The following is a 15154-nucleotide window of genomic DNA, read 5'->3' as shown; positions in this document are numbered from 1 at the left end:
TAGGGGGAAAAAATTGCTGGTCAAGTTTGTTTGGAGAATGCTGGCTTAAATATAGGTTCATTTCCACTATGCAAATTATTTGTGCAATCTGCCTTCTGAAGAGAAGGCATTAAGGTCTTTTCCAACCATATTTGACCCAGTGTACTCCATCTTCATCCAAAGCTATAGAAGTTAAGGTCTGCCTGGCCTTGTGCCTGGCACATCACAGGTACTCAATAAATTCCAGCAAAATTGCAACATTATCTACTTTCAATGGGATTTCAATTGTCTGTGATATTCTTTGCATTAGACTTGTTCATGAGGATAAATATGCAAATAGAATCAGAAACACAAACTGCTTTCTTCTAACAAGAGCTCAGCCCACATATCCGAGGTAGATGATGAGTAAAATAATCCTTTCTGGCATGTCGACTTAGGGCAAGGCTCTTACTTAAAATAGGAGATACTTCTTAAGCGATAGAAAGGAAGAGAGCAAAAGCACTTTGGCGCTTGGCATGTGCGTTCCGTTCAGCATATACATCTACAAGATCATTTCTCCCATTTCAAAACTGATAGCGGACTTTTTTTGTTCATGTTTTGCTATTCAAATTCCTGTCCATTTCTTCCAGCCTATTTGCTCTAACACTGAATTTTAAGCATCTCTAAAAATGCTTGATATGTTATTATTCTTTCCAGATAGCCTCTGAGAGCCAAGCAGAGAACATTACGGAAGAAAAGAGGAATGAGGCTGGATCTTGAGCAGTGAAAACAAGCATTTCAAGGAGAGAGGAAGTCACTCCGCAGAGAGCCTCGCCGTTCAGCATGAGAACTTACCGCTACTTCTTGCTGCTCTTTTGGGTCGGACAGCCCTACCCAACTTTTTCAACTCCATTATCTAAGAGGACTAGTGGCATTCCGGCAAAGAAAAGGGCCCTAGAGCTCTCAGCAAACAGCAGAAATGAGTTGAACCGTTCAAAAAGGAGCTGGATGTGGAATCAGTTCTTTCTCCTGGAAGAATACACTGGATCGGATTATCAGTATGTGGGCAAGGTAAGGTTCCTGTGGGTGCTTTTGACATTCTGGATTTAGAAGTTTGAAGAAGTTACTTCTCATAAATAGAAAGGAAAGTAGCCAACTATTCCCCAATAGGGGAGGAATTGTTGCTTATTGGGTTGAGAGGTTTTTTTTCTTCTGCCTCACTTGAGTAGCTTCAGGAAGAGACTAGCAAAAAAAAGAAGAAGAAGAAGAAGAAAAGAAAAAATAGAAATGTTAACAGTCTCACAAAGAATGAGAAAATTCTTTGGTGGAAAATAAGATAAATGCCCACAAGCATCTACATAGGATTATCATAAAGCCTTCAAATTTTTTTAACTTTAGTTTGAAAAAAATAGGGTCCAGCTATTCTATAAAGTAAGGTGTATTAAAAATAGCAATGTAGTGATTATTCAGTATAAAAAGGAAAGTTCCTTTTCCTCGTCTTGAAGGCAAACATTCTGAGTCATGCGGCCAAGTTCAAGTTAACTATTTCTTTAGTCTGCTACCATGGACCAAAAGAAGCCTTTTATAGGAAAAAAAAAAAAACCTTGTGGTTTAATTTGGTGGTTATTGTGCTGTTGTGTTATCTAATGAAGTCCCAGCATTTTAAATAGTAGCAAGGTTGACAAAAGAGAAAAATGACTGTGTAGAAATGCTAAGTAGCATCTGACCATTTTATTGACTTGACGAGGAGGCATCACTTATTACAATCCTTGCAGATTGCTAAAAGTTGAGTCAGAGAAGCAATTTGGTTCAACTGTCATGGTGTCACTGAAATTGTATCCTCAGTTCACTTCTTGGTGCAGACTATCTGCACACTGCCAAGATGTAAAAGAAAACAGCAGCATGCTTTTCGGTAGACTCTACTACATTTCCTAAGATGGTATAGATAACAAAAATAACTGTCACACATCCAGTCCTCACACGGACCAACAGCGAACATTAAATATTGACAATAAAAGAAATCTTCATTTATGATTTCAACTATAATTTTAAAATACCAACGTAAAGATTTTAGACAGACAACAAATGTTTTGTAGATTCCAAGGACTGTGTGTTCATACTGCACTATGTGATCAAATATCCTTGAATAACTGTGTGCAAATATTCTCTTTTCAGTATTTACCAGTATAAATGACAGAAAGCCAAGCATGGTTTAGGCTCAGGTGCCCAGGCAGTATTCCAAGGAAAGTGAATTATTAATATAGAATAAAATAGGAAAGAACACATTCTATAAAGGGGTGATCATAAGCAAAGGTCCCCCAAGAACCTTGCCACAAATTTCCTGTGAAACTCACACTACTGAAAAAAAGGTGGCTAACTGACTTGTACCTCACTTCTGCTGTGAAGTTTGAACAACACTGTGTTAACAGGGTGATAACTATCATTGAGAACACTTTTTAGAACACAAGTGGCCTTACTGCCATCAAAGATTAACATTTAAAAAGTACTTCATCAGAATGCTGTTTTCCTACCTTCTGTTTCTGTTCTTTTTTTTCCTTTCTGCTTTTCTTCTAAAACTGTGGTGCCATTTTACATCAATAATAGCACAGATTCTTTTAGAAAGTCCAGAGTATTTCAGGAGGCTAGAAGCTGAAGCCACAGTAGGACACACACACACACACACACACACACACACACACACACAAATCAATTTCACAATTGGAAGTTTCTCAGAAAGGTAAAATTGCAAAGGGAGAAAGGTAAAAACTGTGACCTCAGGGAGATTCCGAAATGTATTTGCACTGTCAATTGCTAGTGGGGTTGTGCCCCTTTCCAGACTTCAGTTTCTGCAGCTAGAAATCTTGCCAAGCAGTTAGTGCCTAGCTAGTGGAGTTACAGGGTTGTGTAAGTGAGGCAGGCACCATGGTGGCACCAGGTAGTTACCTAGAGAAGTAACTGATGCTGGTGAGCAATCTAACATCTTTGTTCTATTAACTCAAGAGGTAATAGAATGAGGAGGGATAATAGCTGTTAGATCACTGCTGACAGATACTAGAGAAATGAGCAAGTGTCGGTGAATGAGAGATGTGGGGAACGTGGCAAGTCCTGTCACAAGCTCAGAGTAAACTAAACTCCTTGGCTTTGCATATTTTTAATGCTGGCTACATAAATTTCCCTTTTACCATTATCTGCCCTTCTTTGTTACCTCTCCTCTCCTCCCTTGCTCACATGAGTGACTGTTTTCTGGAGAAAGGAAGAAGTCTCAAGGATGATCACTACATGAGAGAGGGTGAGAAGGGTTCTGGAACTGCTGGTCTGTTGAGACAACCTTTTTTCAACTCCATAATTAAAAACTGGCCAGCATTTAATTTCTTCGTTTATTAACTTGAAATCATTGTACAAAGGAGTTGCCATTCACCAAAGCAGTTTCTCAACACAACATCTCCCCTTTCAACATTCTCACTCATCCCTCTCAACCTATCCCCTCCCTCACTTTTCTTAAGGTTTTTGGATATACATCAGGTTTTTCATGGCATTCTACCCCCCTTTTCTTTATCTACCTCCCCTTTTTTATCTACCCCCCCTTCCCTTGGTCCTATCTCACCCCTTTCAAGTACCTGTTTCCTGGTGTTTGTTTGAATTTAGCCTTTCTAAGCAATTATACCATTTTAGTCTGGCACTGGTGGGATCAAGCTACACAGGAGGCTGAGATCTGAAGATCATAGTTCAAAGCTGGGCAAAAAGTCCATGGGCCTCTTATCTTTAATGAACTAGCAAAAATCTGGAAGTAGAGATGTGGTAAAACATTAGCCTTGAACAAAAATGTCAAGCAAGAGCACTAAGCCTTGTGTTCAAGCTCCAGTGTGAGCACTAAATAGATTTAGAAGGATTTTTTGAGCTACTCCTGATGTAGCAATAAGCTGATTCATCTTTAACTGACTTATAAGAGATATAACTTAAGGGCAAAAAAAAAAAAAAACTCAACTCAAGCCAATGTTTTCTCAGCTTATAAGATCTTTTTCACGGTGGCCTTGGGCTAAGAGTAATACTCAGCTGATCCATGTATTAGTTAAGCTCCAACAACTTAATTATTTTTGTGATAAGGTAGAAATCATTTTTAATAATATATATAAATTGGAAAAATTCATTTCTCTTTTAATCCATTACTTACAGATAGCATGTATGCACACATTAAACATGGCACGACTCCTCTGCCCCTATTTCCTTTTCCACACTGATTTTTTCACTGCCATGATTTTGTTTTCTTAATCACAGTAACTATGGAAAATTGTTAATGACATCATCAAAGGAATACAGCGCCACCTGCTGCATAATCTATAAACTCCCTTGAACTAAGAATTCATCAATGGCTGAGGGAAGGCACAAGTTGCTCCTATGCCCTGGGCGATTGTAAAATACTTCCTAGTGAGGTTCTTGCCGGATCCCAGACTGCTCTGGAAGCCATAAGACTGCATTTAGGTTATCATATAGGCTAAGAGAACCTCTAAGAGCTCTACCAGCTCAATCTCTAAGTGATACTCTAGCCTATCATAGTTGCCTCAGTTTGAAAAGATTGATGATTTCAGTCTATGGACAACCAGAAGGGTTCAATGAGGAAAACTAACTTAGTTGAGCAGATAGTACTTACAGTCAAAGAGAAATATTTTACACTACTAACGTTTGTTTGTGTTTGTATGTGGGGGCTGGTTTGTGTGCATTGACTTGGGGCAAGTCATGAGAACAGTGGTAGAGCAAGAAAAATAAAAAGAGGAGTGTCCAGGTAAAAAGTGGGGGGTGGAGGGAAGTCCCAGGGGCTGGGGCAGTCATGACATGAACAGGACAGATACCACTTGAAAGCCGAAGCACAGGCCAAGCAGTGGGATCTTCCTCTTTCCTCTCTTCACCTCTTCCTCCCTCTGTGTCCTCTTGTCAATGAGACCAAAGAAAATCTCAACAATACTATGGTGGAAATTGTGATAGCCAGTACAGATAACAGAATGGGAAGAATGGCTCCTGTGTCAGGTAACAGTTTGAAATCTTTAAGATAGTAAAGATACAGATGATATGAAGAATATGATTTTTCTTCTTGTAGAACTCATGACTGCTTTGAACTGCTTGAGCCTAAAAACATCCATAACTTAGTTGTTAAAACTGCTGATTTGGGCCCCAACCAGTCCCTCTCCCTCTCTCTCTACATCTCCCTTTCCCTCCCTCTCCCTTTCCCACCTCTTCCTCTCCTCCCCCACCCAGTGTGTGTGTGTGTGTGTGTGTGTGTGTGTGTGTGTGTGTGTGTGTGTGTGTGTGTCTGTGTGTGTGTGTCTGTGTGTCTGTGTGTCTGTGTATACCAGCTCTTAAGGGGTAAACTCAGTGCCTGGACCTGGTGCTATTCCTTAGTTTACTCATCCAAGACAGGCATTTTGCCACTTAAGCCATAGAACCCATTGGCTTTTTGCTGGCTAATTAGTTATGAGTCTCACAGATTCTCCAGCGAGAGCTGGCTTTAAACCATAATCCTCAGATCTCAGCCTCTTGAGTAGCAAGAATTACAGGTAGGAGCCACCAGTGTCCATCTCACTCAGATCTTATTGAATCAGAACCAGCATTTTAACTCAATTTCACAGTGAAATGTGGACAGATTAAATTCTGAGAAAGGCTGCAGTTAAAAATAATTTATCTGAGTTTTACCTTTCCAGAGATTCTTAGTCGGGTTTTAATCAAGTACTGATTACTGTAATATGTTACAAAATTCAGCAACCATAGTGCTAGGAGGTTATTACCGCCAACCACAATGACCTCCAAAAAAATAACAAGTTCAATGTTAAAATGGGCAACCACAAAGCACTAGGAGAAAAGTCAACCAAGCTTTGAGGTTCAATAGAGCTTATTGATGGGGTGATGGGACCTGAACCCATGTTAAAGCCAGGCATATGTCAGCTCACAAGACAAAGCAAGAATTTCCAGGACATCCCAGTTAATTGGATACAGAAGGCAAAAGAGAGAAAGTCAGAAGTCCAAAGAGTTCAGATACTTAAAGATTTAATCACTAAGAGAACAAAGGAGACACTAATGACAAAGAAAGCATAAAGAGCTAAAGGGAAGAGTATTTGCCTTTGTATAGACTGTGCTTGAGTTCTCTCTGGCTTTAATAAGCTTCATGAAGAAATGCGAGGAAAAAATTGAAATTCTGCCTTTTTCAGAAACCCTTCTACCCTTTCAGATGGCTTTATATAACACAGCAATTTCTTGGCGATGGTTCGTATAGAGTCTTAAGATTACTTTTCATACAAAAAGACAATAGGTAGCTATAGATATAGCTTTGACTTCTAGAAGAATACATTGAAATCTCAGGAGTAGGCCTAACTTCAGGCAAAGAATCACATAATGTTGCGAGACTACTCAGAGCCACGTGTTCTCTTCCCTTCATGTGGTATACACATGAGTCAAATCTCCATTGAAAACACTCAAGAGGATTTTACTTTTGGCTGCATATCAGGAGATCTAGGTTGAGGGAATTTACTGAATTCTACTCTCTTAGATATTTCTGAAGTTGGTTTTTTTTGAAAGTTGCTGTTTTCTTTGAGGAGTGAGTGTTTCAAGCTGTACTTTCAATCTTTCTATTAACAACCTTTCTCTTGAGTTGCCTTTTCTATTTTCAAGGCATATGCCTTTACATATATCCCAAGATGTCCTCACATTCATGATTCTCCTGCCCTAACTTCCCAAATTCTGGCATTATAAGCATCTATAACACACAGCTTCTCTTGAATCTAAAAGTAATATCCAGCCAGTGCCAGGAAGACACCTTTCTCAAGATAACTAGACAGTAATATTTTAATAACCCATAAAAGTAAAAAAACTGTCAGCTAGATACACCTTTAAAATTAGAGATGAGCAGTTATTTGTTCCTATAATTACATGATCAACATTTTGCAAACACAAAGCAATATTTTAAATGGTTCTGCTGTGACAATACCATTTGCTTTTATTCCCATATTATTATCCTCTTTGCAAAAAGAGCATAAACTCAAGATAGAACCTATCTATCCTGGCAGGAAATTGATGGGTGACTCAGCATCACTGAGCCTTTGTTATTCCCAACAAGCAGCAGCAAAAGTTCCACCAGAACAGAACATGCCGCTATCCAGATCAAGCACTAAGTACTTCATGTACATTTCTTCACTGGTCCTCGGAGGGTTAGGATGTGGTGTGTTCCCACCAAAACCCATGCTGATATTTAACTGTCAGTTAATGGTGTTAAGGGATGGTGGCCAGCCTTTAAGAAATACATTCATAACCGGGCGTGGTGGCTCATGCTTGTAATCCCAGCTATTCAGGAACCTGAGATCTGAGGATTGTGGTTCAAAGGCAGCCCAGGCACTAAAGGCCATGAGAGTCTTATCTCCAGTTAACCCCCAGAAAACCAGAAGTGGCACTGTGGTTCAAGTATAGGGCAATAGCCTTGAGTTGAAGAGCCCAGGGACAATGCCCAGGCCCAGAATTCAAGTCCTATGACAGAAAGGAAGGAAGGAAGGAAGGAAGGAAGGAAGGAAGGAAGGAAGGAAGGAAGGAAGGAAGGAAGGAAGGACATGAAAGAAAGGAAAGGAAAGTAAGGGAAAGGAAAGGAAAGGAAAGGAAAGGAAAGAAAGAAAGAAAGAAAGAAAGAAAGAAAGAAAGAAAGAAAGAAAGAAAGAAAGAAAGAAAGAAAGAACGGACATTCATGTGGCCATCATGAAATTGGGTCGGTGGTCACAAACATAGCCTCTTCTCTCTCCTCTCACTTCCAAAAGTACCTGCTTATCCTTCCACTTTCTGCATGACTTGGAACAGCATAATATCCTCACCAACAGCCAAAAAGAAGCTCTAGTCTGCTCTCTTGGACTTTCCAGGCTACATAAACAAGCCAGCCTCTTTTCTTGGTCTGAGGCATTAGGTTATGTCAACAGGAAACAGACTAGGATAAATACCAATTGAATAGGAATTGTCTATAGCTTTGTTTTACTCATTGACAATGATTAAGAGGTGTCAAGTTGTTCAGCCTATAAGGATGCTACAAGGATAATCCACCAAGTGCCCACCTAAATTCTCCATCATTTTCCATTCCTGTGGGACTACTTTTTCACAGCGTCACGTCAAAATAGAAATGAAAGAAAAAAATAGACACAGAACATGCTTTATCATTCAGTGATTACATTCCCCTTAACGCTATGAATATCTACAAAGAATTTACAGCATGAAATCCAAGGGTAGACAGAAAAGAATTGTTTTTAAAGACTACTTTTTAAGATTTATACAAATACAATTGCCTTACTAATCACATTCTTTTTCTTGGGTTTTACCGTCTAGAATACATCAGTGGTATTCAAAATGGAACATTTGAACATTTCAGTATTAGATGTGCAGTTAGTGTTCTTTTTGTTCGATATGATTTTTTGAAAAGTCTTTTACTGTCTCTCGATAACCTTCTCTAAACTTCTGTTCTGGTTCAATGACCTGTAATAATCTTTTCTCTCCACAACAGGCAAGTGCCTTGGGCATGCCTTTCCTCATCATCATTTAAATTTAATGCTCAGCCACTTAACATTTTCATATCTCTACTTGTTAGCATATTGTACAAAGAATAACTGCACACACTCACCCACCGAATGATTTTTTTGTCTGGTTTGGTTTGGTTTGGTGTCAGTTCTGGGACCTGAACTCAGGGCCTGGACACTGTCCCTTAGCTTTTTCACTCAAGGTGGGTGCTTTACCACTTGAGTCACAGCTCCACTTCCACCTTAATTGGAGATAAGAATTTCCAGGGCTTTCCTACCCAAGCTGGCTTCAACCTCAATCCTTGGATCTCAGCCTCCTGAATAGTTAGATTTATAGGTACAATCCCATAATCAGCCTCTAGCTGAATTGTCTTTGTTTAAAACAATGTTTTGAGAAGTAGCTTTCCAAATGCCATAATGGTAATAATTCTCACTTGGTTTCTACAGTTGAACAACTAGATTTCATAACCTTAATGATGAAAGCTTCAGTTTGCTACTTGATGCTAAGAAAGTATCTTGAGCAGCAGCAATTTTCTGACTCTCAAACTTCCCTGTATGCAAGGTTGTTCATGTGGAGAGGAGAAAAATAAGGATATCTGGCCATGATTGCAAACCCAGAGGGCACTACTTGACAGCCCAGGCTACAGAACAAGCAGTGTGATATTTAGGAAGCCAAATAAAACCCAGGATTTCAACTTTCAGTTCGTTATGCCAGTGGAATCGTGGAGCTTCTTGGACAGTCTGAAGAGATCATAGTAAATTAAAAGTAAGAGTTAAAAGTTTAGGTCCCTTTGTTTTTCTTCTCCTAGTACTTGGGCTTGAACTCAGAGCCCCATGCTCTCACTTGGCTTTCTTACTTGAGGCTGGCACTCCACTGCTTGAGCCACACCTCCAATCATTTCTTTTGCTTCTGGTGCTGCTATTTTATGTCCATTCTTTGAACAGAGGTAGAGATTGTTGCAGGTCAGAGAAAGCTCCGTGCTGTATACAATAAATCCTCTAGAAAATGGTTGGTATTCATGCAAATATCTGATTTGCACCAAAGTTCTTCACTTTTTGTTTATAGTAGAAAATTTAAGTATGCAGAATGTCAACATGCTAGCTTATGCATCTTTTCAATCCAACTTCTTAATTGGTTGCATTTTTATTTTAAAAATCAAATAATTAATTCCAAGTATATTACAATCAACTGTCAATAGACTCTCAGACCATTAATTTGTTGTTTTGTTTTTATTTGATTGATAAGAAAAGTCAAGGTGATATTGAAGCAAAAATTACAAACTGAACTTTTAGAGGCCTCTCTCTCTCTAGCCAAAACTAAATGATGTATTCTTCTCTGTTGGAATCACCTGCCATAAATAAATAAAATAAAAAACAAAACCATACAGATTTTTACAAGGGTGCTTTTTTCTAACCAACACCTAATGTTCACATTATATAGTAAGGTATCGTTGTTCCTAGACCTTCAAGGAGGCCATTGTTTGTGGAAATATAAGTTGCTGGTAACAATCTTCACCTTCCTTTAGATGTTATCTTATCAACTGCCAAGACTACAATGAAATTCAATTCTCATGAGTGTCATTAATGTATCAGTATTCTTTGCAAACCTGCCATTCCATCTGGCATTGAAGAAGGGAGAACAGAATTCCCCATAAGAGAACATGATTTTTATTGCTAATATTGATAAATGGGTAAAAGTAGTAAGTATTCTTAAAAGGCCAATATAGGAAACAAAATCTGAAATTATGGACAGAATAAAACAAATTGGCATAAGAAATATCTTAAAAAATATTTCTAGCCAGGCATGGTGGCTCACGCTTGTAGTCCTAGTTGAGGTCTGAGGATCATGATTCAAAGCCAGCCCAGGCACAAAAGGACCTGAGATTCTTATCACCAATTAATCACTAGAAAATGGAAAGTGGGGCTTGGCTCAAGGGCAGGGCAGTAGAGTTGAGCTGAAGAGTTCAGGGACAGTGCCCAGGCCAGAGTTGAAGTCCCATGACCCCCCCAAAAATTTCCTCCAGTTTTACCTTCATGAAGAACATATATGCACAAGAAAAAATAAACTGTTAGAAAGATGAACATGCATATAATGTGCTTTTGCATGAACTATAGGAATGAATACTTTAGGATCATATTGAAGGCAGAACAAAAAGCTCAAAATGCCCTTTTGGATATGGAATTTACTGCTGATGAGAGGAAGCAGAGATGGGAGTTAAGTAGGCACTTGAAGAAGTTATCTCAGCTATGGCATTTTTTAAAAATAGATCTGGAGAGAAAGTGCTCTTCATTCATTCAATGATTATTTACTAGAGTGCCTGTTGATAGCATAAGCTGACACTATTGGAGAACCAGCTTCATTACCGACTACCTGGCAATGCTGAGTAGGTTCCTTCATCTCTTTCTGGCCCATATGTTCCCTCAGCTATTAAATAAAAGTGATAGAATTATTTAGGTGAGGATTAAGTAAGTGATTACACAGAAAGGGCTTAGAATGGGGCGAATATCCTATATTTATGAGACAGGACCTGGTAAGATTGGTATAATGGAAAAGGTGTTCTTCCTGAAAGTATATCTTCCAAGAAATGCAAGAATGAAGAGAAAGGAGAACCAGGATGAGCCTCGTGCTGTCAGACGTGATTCTCCTGAGGTCAAGAGTCACAAGGCCTATTATCAAGAAACCTACTTATAACTGCACTGTTGGTGGGACTGTAAACTTGTTCAACCACTCTGAAAAGACTCTAAAGACTAAACATACAGCTCCCCTATGACCCAGCAATCCCACTCCTTGGCATTTACCCAAAAGTCCAGAAACAAGGACATACTAAACTTACTGCAGCATTATTTACCATAGTGAAGATATGGAACCAACCCAGATGCCCCTCAGTAGATGAATGGATCAAGAAGATGTAGTACTTATATATAACCACCCCATTTGTAAGGAAATGGAACGACTTGGAAAAAATCATATTAAGTGAAGTAATCCAGACCCAAAGAAACATAGGCTCAATGGTTTCCCTCATTTGTAATAATTAGTATACATCCAAGATTCTCCTAACAGAGATTACAATAGCTGAACACCTATGTACATAAGGTAATATAGGATGAAATTAAATGAAATGAACTCTAGGATATAGACGTAAGAGCTTTATCTTGTATGATTGTTATTCATAATATACTATGTTTTTTTCTCTTCTCTTTTTTGTCCTTATTATTAATCTCATGTTTTTACTGTATCTGACTTTGTTACCTGGTATATTGTATATTTATTTATTTATTTATTTATTTGAAATAGGAAAGGGAAGGGGGATAAACAAGATGATTGGGAGACAATGGGGGGAGGGAAACAGGGACAAAAATATGAGGAGTATCAATGTGTGAGAAGTAATGCACCTACTACCTGATTAATGTAACTGTAACCCCTCTATACATTATCCTGACAATAAAATTTAAAAAAGAATTTTTTTAAATGTCACAATGGGAAAGGAAAAAAAAAGGTCACACAGCCTGGGACCATAAGGATGGCCTAGTGGTAAAGTGTTTATCTAGCATGCATGAAGCTCTGGGTTCAATTCCTTAGTACCGCATACACTGAAAAAAGCCAGAAGCAGTGCTGAGGTTAAAGTGGTAGAGTGCTGGGAAAGCCCAAGGGCAGTGCTCAGGCCCTAAGTTCAAGCCCTGGGAATGGCAAAAAAAAAAAAAAAAAAAAAAAAGTCACAAGCACAAAGATGGCCCCAATGCAGCTCAAGAAGATAATTGCAAGCACTGAATATGTAAAGAAAACAGAAAATGTGGCTATTGTCCCAGTCAAAATAAAAATAAGACATACATTCCACTTGACATTATTTAATGATTCTGGTGACTTTGCTAGATCCTGCTTCCCAATTCTGTTGTAGCCTTATTTCAGCTACCATAAAATGTTATGGTCTACTTAGGGTTATTGCTATCCCACAAAAATATTTAGGACAGCCAACAATTCCCAAATTGACTCCTACAATTAGGTAACAATAGTGTTTTAAGCTGTATTTGTGATGATAGTTAAATTAAAATTAATATCATAATCTCCTTATTATTAGACCAAAGTTTTAGTGTGGGAAAATTAGTGTTGATTATTTAATTACCCTGAAGGTTTCACCTTCTTGAGAGCAAAATAATTAATTCCTCATTTATGGTTGAACTTTGACCTTAAATATATTGAGCTGTATTTTGTATTCATTCCCTGGGCTGTTGTTTCTATTTTAGTTTAGCCATCAAATTTATACTTCTGAATACTTATATTTTTGTAAACTCTGCAAAACCCTGGACTCTGTGTCTTAGTCATCATAATCTCATGGATTTTCCCAGCAGAGACAGCCAAATGTGTTTGGAGTTAAGATACAATGACCCCAAAAGGTGAAAATCCATCTCATTATCTGAACATTCCTCCACACATTTTCTCCAGCTTTACTAACGAATAATTGACAAATGAAAATTATACATAGTGAAGGTGACAATGTGAAGTCTTAATAACACCCATGCTATGAAGTGATTACTATAATCAAGCTAATTAATGGATCTGTGGCTCACAGAGCAACCATTTGTGTATGTGGACAAAGTGAGAACAGTTAAGTTCCACCATCCCAACCAATGTGAAGCACTCACTATAGCACTGCTAACTTCAGTCACACTTCATTCAGACAGTCAAGATGGAATGCTTTGATATGCATACCATTGATACTATTTGGGACATTAGGTTGACAACTGATGATATAAATTCTTTTTTTTTCAAGCAGAAGCAAATGTTATTTTCAGGTTAAAACATTCATTGCAGACTTGGGAAATCAGCATATAAACAAATGGATAACATTGCTTCCAGGTGCTTTTATCTGTGTGGAGACCAGAGTTGAACTGTTTGTCTCAAGTGAACACTGAGAGAAGATGAGAATTTAAAAAAAAAAGACTGATAATAGAAATTTAACAGAAAAATCTCAAAAAGAAACTGTTTCTTTATAGAAACAATATTTATTAGAATAAATTTATTGAAAACTAACTCTGGAAATTTCACATCAAAATGGACAACTACTTTATGATACCACTGGAAAAAATTTGCTTTTTTAGTGTGAACTAGAAAAGTGAAAAACAGCGTAGTTGTATATGCAGAAACTAACAAGAAAAATAAAATCTGTATATAAAACAATAATGTTGTACCAAAAAGTTGGTTCCTATAAGAGTTTAACAAATGAAAAATAGACAGCAAAGAGTCTTAGTAGAAGAAATTATGAAATAAAATGAGAAAAAGTCAATCAATAGTACAAGTTTCTTTTTATTAAAACTCCCACGATAATAATTTAGGAGTTTAGTAAAATAAAAATTACTTTGCACTTGAGGATGTTGATTGCAATGTTTCACAGAAAAAAAACAGCTTTAGAGAGAAATTTGATAATGTAGGAACCAAAAAATCTATATAATGGCTATTTCTCTTCTTTAATCAACTATATCTTCTAATTAACATATTCAGAGTTTTCACAGAAAAAAAGAATCATTCCTGGATAATAATTTCATCTTAACTCTTATTACTTATCAGAACAACTTACAAGAAAAACATGCAGATGGGCATGAAAAGAAAGCTCTGGTTTAAAATAATTGTTCACAACTTCAGTTTGCTTGATTGCTATCCTCATGTATTGTAAAATATAATCATCTGAAGCCAGGCACAGTAACTCATGCCTGCAGTCCAAACTACTTAGAAGTATGAGGTCAGGAAGATGTTGGAAGAGTTTCAAGAACACCATCTCAAACAATAAAACTCATGGCACAGTGACATGTATCTGTCATTCTAGCCATATGGGAAGCTGAAATAGGAGAATTACAATCTAGGGTAGCCTAGGCAAAAAAATGAAGCCATATTTTTCTATAAAAAAAAAACAAAGCAAAATGGACGGAAGGCATAGCTCAAGTGGTAGAGCACTAACCTAACAAGTTTGAGACACTGGGTGTTTACTCAAGTACTAACAAAATAGATGGATGTATGGAGGGATGGATGGAGGGATGTATGGAGGGATGGATGGATGGATAGATAGATAATAGCTCCCTTATTTCATGTAGAATCTGGAACTCTTTCCTTAGTGATAAAAGGATGGGGCAGCAATGATGGTGAATGTCCTACAAGAAGAATTACTTATACACTATTAATTCTATGATGTTTCATTATAATAATAAATGCATACATACAATTTATTTAGACAATATCCAACCTCTCTATTATTCTGTTAACCCCTTCACTTCCTTAGTAGTCTTCCTCTTACTTTTATGTCTGCTTTTTGCCCTATTATTTCAAATATCAGAGAAACATTTCATTGTGATATTTGTTTTTATGAATTGGCTTATTTAACTTGACATGATGATCTTTAGTTTTCACCATTTCCCAGCACACAATGAAATTTCATTGTACTTTTGGCCAAGTAAAACTTCCATATATTCTTTTTTTGTGTGTGTGTGTGTGATCATGGGGCTTGAATTCTGGGCCTCAGCATTGACCCTGAACTCTTCAGTTCAAGGCTACTGCCCTACCGCTTGAGCCACAGCGCCACTTCTGGTTTTCTGGGTGTTAATTGGAAATAAGAGCTCATGGAATTTGTTTGTATTTGGTTATTTGAAATTTGATAGGGAAGGGGGGAAAACCAAGA

At 37.7% G+C, this 15154-nt stretch overlaps 1 protein-coding gene across 1 annotated transcript in view; it reads left to right on the top strand.

The window, feature by feature from the left end:
* The first annotated feature begins 686 nt into the window (after nucleotides 1-686).
* The window catches only part of Cdh6 (cadherin 6), a 58715-nt gene continuing 44247 nt past the window's right edge, over nucleotides 687-15154 (top strand). The window contains exon 1 of the mRNA XM_090332098.1: nucleotides 687-1029. Within this exon, the coding sequence (XP_090188224.1) occupies nucleotides 802-1029 (228 nt within the window). The 5' untranslated portion in view covers nucleotides 687-801. The remainder of the gene's footprint in view (nucleotides 1030-15154) is intronic.

The sequence above is a fragment of the Megascapheus bottae genome, chromosome 4 (genome assembly GCF_031878675.1).
Source record: "Megascapheus bottae isolate mThoBot1 chromosome 4, mThoBot2.hap1, whole genome shotgun sequence".
Taxonomy (NCBI): Eukaryota; Metazoa; Chordata; class Mammalia; order Rodentia; family Geomyidae; genus Megascapheus; species Megascapheus bottae.
The sequence above is the reverse complement of the archived record's forward strand: the minus strand, read 5'-3'. Positions and strand labels throughout refer to the sequence as shown.